The following is a 10,111-nucleotide window of genomic DNA, read 5'->3' on the forward strand; positions in this document are numbered from 1 at the left end:
CCCACACTTTGCCCACCAGTGATTGATGGCCTGGATTTACTGAAGAAAGAACACCCAGGGGCCCGGGATGGGATCCGGTACCTGGAGGCAGAGTTTAAAAAAGGAAACAGGTAAGTGCAGGCCTGGCTAGACTTGTGCTGAGACTTCTGGACAACACATGCTTATGAGCTCCTTGCTCCCTGTAGGTGAGACACAGCCCTCAGCCCCCACTCCCAGTTTGCTCGCTGCCTGGGGAGGGATACTAAACAGAAAATTAGAAGTCAAGGTCCTAGGTGCTAAAATAGAGCTTGCCCAGAGGAGCCAGGAGCCCTGTGGGGAGCACTGAGCAGCTGTCCTTTTACCTGTGGGGCAAACCTGTGATCAGCACCGACCGAGGAGAAAGGATCAGATCCCCCACTCCCCAGCTGGACGCTGTGGGCCCCTTTGCAGGAGGAGTTCTCCTGCGCTAGGGTTGGCAGGCCGTCAGTTTTCCCAGGGCGGGAGTGCCTTCCTCGGGCTGCCCAGGGGCTTCCCACCTCTCCACTGAGCTGAGGCAGTGGTAAGACTAAAGCCAACGAGGGACAAGCAGATGGCACCATGGACAGGTGCTCAGTACAGGCCTGCCCTTCTAGCCTTTGGGGCAGAGGGTGTAGGGGATAGGGAGAGAGCGTCCCCTCTCCCTGCCAGCTGGCCCTCCTTCTCCTCTGCATCTGCCCTGACTGGCCAGGAAGCTGCACAAAGCCTGCTTGTTTGGACTTTGCCTCCAGAAGTCCCAACTTGAAAAGCATCTGCTGCTTCTTCCCTCCCAGCTCCTCCCCTGGGAGGAACCAAAGAATTGATGTTATCAGGAGGAAAAGCGAGCTGGGCCCAGTGGCCAGGAAGCCACTTTGAAATGGCTCCAAACAGAGACCTGATGGGAGAGACATGTTCCCCACCCGCTTCTGCAAAACTGGGTTCCCAGAGCCACAATGGCTTGCTTTGTGTAAGATGCCCTCCTTATCCTCTGTCCTCACCTCCACTCTCACGTCTCCTTTGCAGGTACATTCGCTGCCAGAAAGAGGTGGGAAAGAGCTTTGAGCGGCATAAGCTGAAGAGGCAGGATGCAGATGCCTGGTAAAACTTCAGCCCTCACCCCTAGACCCTCAGTCAGGCCGCCTGCCTTGTTCCGCCATGGGCACTCCCAAGGGGAGTGGCGCAGGCCGGAGAATCCTGAAGCTTCACACTTAGCCTGCCAGGGCCCTCCTGCAGGCCTCAACTTGGAGCGAGTATGAAGTTGCTCCAGCACCTGCGCTCTGCCTTCCACACGTGGGGTCAGCCCCTTTAGGCCCTGAGATGCGTGGGCTTGGTGCTCTGGCTCAGCGCACCTCTGCCTGCTCCCCACAGCACATCCTCCAGAGCCAGCCTCAAGGGCCCGCTGCGGCCGGCTGGCTTCTCTTCCTCTCTCCAGAGAGAGCCCTCCCAGCTCCCAGCTTTCCCTGTCCCCTGGAGATCTTGGTGTTTAAGTGGTGCTGGTTCTGGGTCTTGGCCCATCTCACTACCCACCCTCGCCCCACCAGGACTCTCTATAAGATCCTAGATAGCTGCAAACAGCTGACTCTGGCCCAGGGGGCAGGTGAGGAGGATCCAAGCGGCATGGTGACCATCATCACAGGCCTTCCACTGGACAACCCCAGCGTGCTTTCAGGCCCCATGCAGGTGGGTCACGGGTGAGGTGAGGGGATGGTGTAGAACAGGGAAGAGGGACCAGAGTAGACACCATCCTCAGACCCTCCATATAGCTGCCCTTTCCTCTTCTGTCACTTCTTCCCCAGCCCCTCAATGACTTGTCCCTCAGTACAGGAGGTCAGGCCCTCCCCATCTTTCCTTCCCCCCATTTCACAGGCAGCCCTGCAGGCCGCTGCCCATGCCAGTGTGGACATCAAGAATGTTCTGGACTTCTACAAGCAGTGGAAGGAGATTGGTTGAGACTGCCCCCCAGGCCCTGCAGTGGGGCTGACTCCAGATCTCTCCTGCCCTCCCTGGCAGCCAGGACCACCTACCTGTAGTCACCCCACCACACGCAGACTCACGCACGCACGCAGGAAGGAAGCCTAGCTGCGCAGAGGCTGCAGGGAGGGCCCAGGAGCCAGCTGGGAGGGTGGGGTCCCCCTGTTGCCAAGATGACGTTAGGAAAGTGAGGAGAGTGCTTGGAGCAGGAAAGACCTGTGGGCCCCTAGCCAGCCTTCCTGCCTCAACTCCCCTGCTATCCCCAGGGGCAGGTGGCAGGCACGGGTATCTACATTTCATTGGAATGGTTCCTGGACCTTTGAGCAGAAGGAACAGCAGAAGAGGCCCTTCTTCCTCACCCAAGATGCAGGGTGGTTGGGGCCAGGAGTTTGGACCCTCCAGGCCCTGGGGGAAGAGTTGGGTAATGCCAGGTGTCTGGCTGGTTCTCTGCAGATCTTTCTGCCACTCAAGGACCACCCCTCCTCCTTTCATCGCCCTTTGCGGGGGCTGGGCAGCTCGAGCCAGCCATGGGGGCTCCTACAGGAGCGAGGCCTGGAGTGGCCTGCACTGAGCAGCAGGGTCCGGGTTTGTATACCCCTCTCCTGCCACAGGGGCTGCACACCCAGTCGCCCCACTCGTGCTTTCCGTCTCCCTCTGTCTGGCTTCCAGGGCAGGGAGCAGGCCCCACCTAGGGCTGCAGGCAGTCCGGCCTGTTTGCCAGTGCGGGTTCCTGTGCCCACCGGCCCCACAAGCGCTGCGCTTTGTGTTCTTGGCTGCTATGCGGGGACAGAATGGGATGCCAGTAAGGGAAGAAAGGGGTGCAGTCTGGGGCCACCCCCTTACTATCTAGGAAGGGCTGAACACAAGAGGATGGCATTCAGTGGCAACAGAAAGGAGAGGTCCCTTGAGGCTGCTCAGGCAGGGGCCCTCTGTCCTGAAGGACTTCCCTCCTCCTGCCCTCCCTAGGACTAAAGACCTGGAGGGGCTGCGTGTGGGGCTGGCTTTTGGAGTGTTGAGGTGAATATGTGGGAGCAGAGATCATGAATAGCTCAGGGCAGTGAATGGCGCGCCAAGAGCAGGGCTACGTGGGAGGATGGCCTCAGCCCCTCTCCTTCAGGCTGGAAGTGTAGCACAGGCTGGGGGCGGGGGTGGAAGATCTCAGCTCTGCTGCCCCCACCCCACCCCACCCCAACGCTAGCCTACCTTCCCAAGCTGCGCTTAGAGGAGAGCTGGCTTCCCGCTCCCATCCTCTAAGACAGCAAGTCTGAGAAAACCTGGGGGAAGTGGCAGTTCCCCCAGTTCCTGGCAGAGACTGAGACTAAAGCATCACTTTAATAAAGACCCTCCCCAAGCCCACTCCCTGTCTCCCGGTGCCTGTCTGTACAGAAGTGTTACTGGGAGAAGAGGGGTGTTGAAGATGCCATGCTGCAATGCATTTTGGAAAGGCTTCTTTGAAGTGGATGGAACAGAACAAGCAGCAGGCAATTGGAGTGAAAGCCTTGGAGATGGTTTTGTGATAGACATTGTCAAGTTCATCGACCCTGTGAACTGAGGTGGTACCTCTGCAAATCTGATAGATGAAAATATTTTGCCAGCAACAGCGCTGCCTGGGGTGGGGTTGCTGTCTCCAGCTGGATCCTCAAGGAGGTGGGGAGGTGAGCCTTGACCAGCCTCCGAGCCCTCAAACGTGTGTCCTCGAATTATGTCTTTGGTGGGTAATAAGCTTGGCAGATCCTTTGTGGTTGAACCAACAATTACCAAGGGCAATTTGCTCTGAACCCTACCCAGCACTAAGTGCTAGGAGGCAGCAAAGCATGGTAAGAGGTTTCTGAAATCCAGTCAAAATCTGGGGATTTAGATTCTTCTGCCCAGCCTAACGCAGAGCTGTCCTTGACTCCCAGGAGAACCTACAACTGGGGTGCACTGCTCTGAGGTGGGGTTGGACTCCACACTACGGCGTCGTCCTGGCTTGGGCCTCTAGCCTGTTCTAGCCAGTCAGCACAGGGATGTTGGGTCACGCTGGAGAGGCTGGCTGTGTGCAGGAGGCTGAGTGAGCTGCCTGCTAATGGGGCTGGGCCACCCCGTGCAGCTCCCTGGAGGCCGGACAAGGCTGGGATTGTTCCCTGGCTCCCTTTGTCTCCCCACTCCCCGCCCAGGCCTGGCCCGACTGCCTGGCCACTCCTCTCCCTCCATCAGCCCAGCTGGCAGGAGCCTGGGCCTCCGCCCGTGGAGCCCCAGCCTGCTGACCCACCAGCTTAGGAGCACCTGTCAGGCTCTGGGTAAGGAAGCTCACCTTCTGGGGCTTTGACACTCCTCTTCTGGGGAAATAGAGATACAGCACCTGCTCCAGCCCCCATTTCCACTGCAGCTGCACACACCCTACTCTACTCAGAGGTCCCCAAATCCTGCTAAGGCAAGGGACCCTGAAGGGAGACAGACCCCAGCATCTTCCTCTCACCCTTCTCCCAGATAGATGGGCAGCACTCTTGGGGTAGGCAAGACCTCCATCCCATTCCTGGGAGGGGGCAAGAGATACCCCGGGAGGCCTCATCCATCTTTAAGTTCTGCTGGGATGCAGGGACTAAGGACCAAGTTTGCCTTGTGCCCAGCAGGGTCCCCAGCACCCAGCTCAGGACCAGAGGGCCCCAAACTGTTGAATGACAGGAGCAGAGGTGCGGAGTGTGTGCAGCAAAAACAGGCACACAGATGGACAGTTGAAGCTGGCGGCAGGAAGAGGGGTGGGGCTAGGCTGTAGAGTTGCTGGGAAGTTTGGGCCTGGGAGGTGGGGGAGTGTCCCATTTCCTTCCTCTTGGGGCGGCTCCACCTACCTAGCTGGCCCAGCCCCTCCACTTGTGCCAAGGAATGTGCCGGGAGAGACGCTGGAGAGGTAGGCGGGGCAGCAGAGCCGGCACCGGAGGGAGGCAGCGCGCAGGTCTGGGGGCTGAGGGGCACGGGGCTCAGGAGGGGCAGGGACCCCGAATGCTACCGGGGGCACAAGTGTAGTCCTCAGAGAAAAGCCAGGCGTCCCCCTAATTCTTTGTGCCACCTGATGGCATCCTGCTTCTCCAGGAATTCTGAAGAGCCGGGAGTTTCCTGTGCTCAGTTCGGGCACTGTGAGCCAAAGCGCTTTCTGGTGGGGCGGGGATGCTTAGGTTCTCTGCTGGCCACCAGGAATCAGGGTTCTCTCTGACAAAAATTGGGGGCTGGGGAGCTGGGATTACTAACCGAGGCAGCCTCCTAACTGGGTAAGACCATCAACTCCCTGCCGGGCTGAGGCTGGCCGGGGGCTGCCGAATGCCCCCAGGCTAAGATGGGGGGTTGGGGTTATGTGATGTGACTGGGGAAGCTGAGCCACCCTCCCCTGGCTTGAAGGAAGCCACTCTGGCCAGCTACTTCCCACACGTGTGCACCTGCCTGTGCACATGCAGCCCACCCTGGGGCTCAGTGACCAGGTCCAGCCTGAACCTGGGTGAAAAAGGGCCTGTGGCTGGGGACAGATACCTGATCCCCCCGCCCACCTCTGTTTCTAGGTCAACGTGGAGGTGCCAGGCCACCATGCTCAGTCTCAAGCTGCCTCAACTCCTTCGAGTGCACCAGGTCCCCAGGGTGAGGGGCTCCATCCGCCAACCCTGACTCTGCAGAGGACGGGGGCAGAGGTCCTCTGTTAGCTATTGGGGAAGTGCCTCTGGGAGGTTCTTATCCCTCACATTCCAGTGAGACTCTTCCTCTGTTCTCTAAGGAACAAGCGTGTGACCCCCTCCTACAGCCCAGAAGGTCCTTCCATCCAGACTTCCCTTCCTCAGAGTGCCCAGTCTGCACTCCCCCTCCCCAATCCTATCTTGTCCTCTTACTCTGGCTCTTTGGTTTCTTAGCTGCCCTGTGGGTACTGGAACCTGTGGTAAGATGGGGGTCGCATTTAGTATGGCTTTGGGGCCACTGTGATCTCCAGCCCCTCCTCAACCCTCCTTCCAGAGATCTCTCATGGAAGGAAAGGGTCCTGGCACAATGACTTCCCTACTCTCTCCCTCCCACTATTGCCCCAGGTGTTCTGGGAAGATGGCATCATGTCTGGCTACCGCCGCCCCACCAGCTCGGCCTTGGACTGTGTCCTCAGCTCTTTCCAGATGACCAACGAGACGGTCAACATTTGGACGCACTTCCTGCCCACCTGGTGAGGGGAGGCTCTGCCCCAGCCCACACCTTGAGCTCAGAGGGGGTACCCAGGTGGACAGGAACCGTCCAGGCCCATGGGCTGCAGTGGCAGTCGGGGGTCCGCGGCGGCCTGAGCACGTGCCCGCTGCAGGTACTTCCTGTGGCGCCTCCTAGTGCTGGCGGGGGGCCTGGGCTTCCGCGCGGAGCCGTACCACTGGCCGCTGCTCGTCTTCCTGCTGCCCGCCTGCCTCTACCCCTTTGCGTCGTGCTGCGCGCACACCTTCAGCTCCATGTCGCCCCGCGCGCGTCACATCTGCTACTTCCTGGACTACGGCGCGCTCAGCCTATACAGTCTGGGTGAGCCGAAGGGCGGCGGGCCAGGCGCTCCGCATCGGGGTGGCGATGGGGCGGACGGGGTGACGATTGGGGGAACGCAAGAGGGAGGGGCGCGCCTCCCGGCCTCAGCTCCATGCCCCAACCTCCCCATAGGCTGCGCCTTCCCCTATGCCGCCTACTCCATGCCGGCCTCCTGGCTGCACGGCCGCTTGCACCAGCTCTTTGTGCCTGCCGCCGCACTCAATTCCTTCCTGTGCACGGGCCTCTCCTGCTACTCCCGGTGGGTTCTCAGGCACCTTCAGTGGGGACCGGGAAGGTGGAGGCACAGGAGAGGGCACACCTCACTGCTCTTGAATAGTGTTAGTAACAGCGGGACCATGTATTGAGGACTTACTCTGTCAGACCCTGTATGCTAGCGTCATACCCATGCTGGTCTCCTTTGATTCTCACAGCCACCTGACAGGCAGGTGTCTTTATCCCCACATGCAGAAGTGCTCATTTACAGAGGGGGCCACGTGCCTAAGGGCTTTCTTAGGTTAAGCTGCATTGACATTCCATCTTGGCCTTGCCCTTGCCCTTCTCTTGCCCCTACCCAGAGCACAGGGATGGTGACCAGCCTTTCCCTCCTACTTCCCAGGTTCCCCGAGCTAGAAAGCCCTGGGCTCAGTAAGGTCCTCCGCACAGCAGCCTTCGCCTATCCCTTCCTGTTCGACAACCTCCCACTCTTCTATCGGGTAAGGGTGCCTGGGGCCCCTGCCCTAACCGTCTCCGTGCCCACTTCCAGCCCTGCCCCCTCAGTCCCTGACCTGAGCCCCGCTGCCTTCTCTTCAGGCCCAGCGCCCAGCCTGTGCCCCTCCTCCGCATCCTCACCAGATCCCAGACACATCCTGTGTTTCCACTCCTGAGCCCGTCCCCACCAGCCCTGCTTTTCCTTTGCCAGCTCGGGCTGTGCTGGGGCAGGGGCCACAACTGTGGCCAGGAGATGCTGAGCACCAGCCATGGCTACCACCTCTTTTGCGCGCTGCTCACTGGCTTCCTCTTCGCCTCCCACCTGCCCGAGCGCCTGGCACCAGGACGCTTTGACTACATTGGTGAGAGCACACATGGCCTGGCCCAGGAAGGGGTGGGAGAGACAGCTTCCCAGAGCAGAGGAGTGAACTGGGTAAATGGGGTATCACAGCCCGAGGATGGAAGCAAATATAGGAAGGACTTGCCTGTCTTCCTGTAACTAGAAAGCATGGCTGGAAGGGTCCTCAGGTCCAGGCCCATCCTCCACCCACCCTTCTCAGATGAACAGCAAAACTAGTAGCACTCAGCTCATTCACTCCTTCCAGTAACTCTGCAGTCAGGGTTTCTTGCTCTCAATTTATAGGGGAATAGCAGGCCCAGAGGATGGGGTGACTTGCCCTGGGTCACAGGGTGAGTCAGGGCAGCCCTGGGACTAAGTACATGCCCTGACCCGCCCATCCTCCCCACAGGCCACAGTCACCAGCTGTTCCACATCTGTGCAGTGCTGGGCACCCACTTCCAGCTGGAAGCAGTGCTGGCTGATATGGGATCTCGCCGAGCCTGGCTGGCCACACAGGAACCCCCCCTGGACCTGGTGGGCACAGTGGCCACACTGAGCTTGGCAGTGGCTGGAAACCTACTCATCATTGCTGCTTTCACAGCCTCCCTGCTTCGGGCCCCCGGTACATGCCCTTTGCTGCAGGATGGCCAACCAGAGGCGGGTACCCAAGCCAAACAGCAGTGAGGCCCCATTCCTAACCCTGCCCTGGAGGAAGGCAGAGGCCAGGCCCCAGTGCTGGGGGGAGCCCAGACCTGGGCCTGATAAGGTGGAGACACATCTCAACCTGGAAACAAGAGTGGCTGAGGAGAGAGGGCAGAGGAGAGAGGGCAGCAAAGAGGGATGTTCAGGGGGATTGGGGGGGGGGACTAGCAGAGAATGAGAGGGACCGTGAGGGGCTCTTGATGGGAGCGAGGGAAGTGCTGAGGGTCTGAGAGGGGAGGTGCGTGTGTCCAGGCTGGGGCTGTACCCATGCCCTATGGGAGTTTGGGGTGGGGAGATGTGGGGGCCCTTTCATCTGGCCCCGTTTCTGGTGCTCCTAGAAGTCTCTGCTCAGCCCAGGGAAGAATTAACATGACTAACCCAGGCCTACCCCAAATGCTTGTTAACCAGGCTGGGAGGCTACACACTTGGCCCCCACCCCCAAACCAGGTAGTGCCCGGGTTGCCAGCAGCTGTTTGTCTCTGGCGATGAGTCAGTCTGTCTTGGTCCTAACTGTGTACTTGAGGAGTCCAGGCTTTTGGGGACTGGGTCTATCTGGGTGTGTCACTGACAGGAGAGTGGATTGAGGTGGGGGGAGGGGAGTGCTAGGCTGGCTGGGGGGAACCATAGTTAGACTTTAGGAAGCCATCCTCAATGCTTTCTGGAACAAGGCAGCTACAAATAAAAAAATAAATAACAGGCTTTGGGAAGCACTTTCTGGGACTGCAAAAGGTAAAACCTTTCCACCCCCATCCTTCTAACACCTCCCTCCCACACTCCATAGACCGGACAGACTCATAGGCCCACCAATTCCTCTTCTGGAGTTTATTCTGGAGCAGCTGGGATGATGGGGACCCCACACTCGCAGGGCAGGGAGGTCAGGGTGAGGGAAGGGAACGGACGTGGTGAGGAGCCAGAGCTGGGGTCACCAGCTGGGCCAGCAGGATGGATGCCCTAGGCTGTGCCATAGAAGCGCCGATAGGCCTCTTGGAAGCCGATGTGGTCAGCCAGCTCGTCACAGTCCGGGTTGAGCTCGCACACCTCCCTCTTGGGCTCCAGGGGATCCGGGTACGGGTAGGGGGCTGGGGCTCTGAGATACCAACAAAATGGCATCAGCCCCTGTGCAAAATGCCCACCCCCTCCTCCCACTGCACATATGGGGCACCAGTCCCCGCCAGAGAGGACTGCCTGTACCCCGCCAGCAGCCCATAGAGGCCACTCCCCGCTGCAGCTCCTCCCCAGCCCACCCTGCAGACGCAGGGCCCTGCCCCAGCGCCTCCCTTTCTCTTACCCCAGCCAGTGATACAGGTAGCGCTTGGGTCTCTTTATCACCTCACTGCCCGCCTGCTTAGACATGAAGGCTGTGGGGCAGAGGGGCAGGGATCAGGTGGGGAGCAGGCTGCTTTCCTGACAGCCAGGCAAGAGGTGGCAGGAATAGGGAATTGGGACTGAGGGGACCAGGGTGAGAGGGGTGGTGCTAGGAGCCCCCTACCAGGCCCATCCTCATACCTGCACCTTTGTCAGACTCTGCACTGCTGGGCTTCGCATCTGCAAAGGAAAGGAGCCCGGTTCACCTCTGCTCATCCCTAGGGCCCTCATCCTCCTTCCCCTCCCTCTCTGGCAGCTTGCTCTTCCCTTCTCTCCGTCTACAAGGATAAGGCTGGGGGCAAATAGATTGAGCCTCCAGGAGGGTGGTTAGACTGCAGAAGGGACTGCCAGTGGAAGGAGCAAGAGAGGAGCCACGGCACTTTCCCCTCACAGCCCCCAGTGAAGTGCATCCTGGGCGGAGGTGGGCCACTCACCTGCCAGTCCAGCGAGGCAAAGCAAGGCCAGGGCCAGCAGAGCGAGCAGTGTGAGGGCCCTCATGGTGTGTCCGCCGGTGGCTGCGTT

General features: G+C 59.8%; 3 protein-coding genes across 8 annotated transcripts in view; 2 read left to right on the forward strand and 1 right to left on the reverse strand.

Moving 5' to 3' along the window:
• Positions 1–3,321, forward strand: part of SMG5 (SMG5 nonsense mediated mRNA decay factor) — a 28,873-nt gene extending 25,552 nt beyond the window's left edge. For all 3 annotated transcript variants that reach the window (XM_069480399.1, XM_069480401.1, XM_069480400.1), the window contains 4 exons: positions 20–110; positions 1,018–1,092; positions 1,536–1,674; positions 1,861–3,321. In XM_069480399.1, the coding sequence (XP_069336500.1) occupies positions 20–110; positions 1,018–1,092; positions 1,536–1,674; positions 1,861–1,944 (389 nt within the window). In that variant the 3' untranslated portion in view covers positions 1,945–3,321. The remainder of the gene's footprint in view (positions 1–19; positions 111–1,017; positions 1,093–1,535; positions 1,675–1,860) is intronic.
• An 825-nt stretch (positions 3,322–4,146) lies between these two features.
• On the forward strand, positions 4,147–9,028 carry PAQR6 (progestin and adipoQ receptor family member 6). 4 transcript variants are annotated; one of them, XM_069480406.1, is made up of 8 exons: positions 4,147–4,244; positions 5,496–5,571; positions 6,009–6,136; positions 6,269–6,474; positions 6,607–6,733; positions 7,091–7,187; positions 7,394–7,544; positions 7,932–9,028. In XM_069480406.1, exons 2-8 carry the CDS (start codon positions 5,521–5,523, stop codon positions 8,204–8,206), a joined length of 1,035 nt encoding a protein of 344 aa, XP_069336507.1. In that variant the 5' UTR covers positions 4,147–4,244; positions 5,496–5,520; the 3' UTR covers positions 8,207–9,028. The 4 variants fall into 4 exon arrangements, with proteins under 4 accessions (XP_069336507.1, XP_069336509.1, XP_069336510.1 ...); XM_069480408.1 differs by lacking the exon at positions 5,496–5,571; XM_069480407.1 differs by lacking the exon at positions 4,147–4,244 and having other exon boundaries at positions 5,521–5,562; positions 7,932–8,650.
• Positions 9,029–9,076: 48 nt separating this feature from the next.
• On the reverse strand, positions 9,077–10,089 carry BGLAP (bone gamma-carboxyglutamate protein). The gene is made up of 4 exons (XM_069480422.1): positions 10,024–10,089; positions 9,731–9,769; positions 9,513–9,582; positions 9,077–9,311 (listed from the first exon to the last, which is right to left on the reverse strand). Exons 1-4 carry the CDS (start codon positions 10,085–10,087, stop codon positions 9,176–9,178), a joined length of 309 nt encoding a protein of 102 aa, XP_069336523.1. The 5' UTR covers positions 10,088–10,089; the 3' UTR covers positions 9,077–9,175.
• Between the last annotated feature and the right edge of the window lie 22 nt (positions 10,090–10,111).

This window comes from Eulemur rufifrons, chromosome 8 (genome assembly GCF_041146395.1).
Source record: "Eulemur rufifrons isolate Redbay chromosome 8, OSU_ERuf_1, whole genome shotgun sequence".
NCBI lineage: Eukaryota > Metazoa > Chordata > Mammalia > Primates > Lemuridae > Eulemur > Eulemur rufifrons.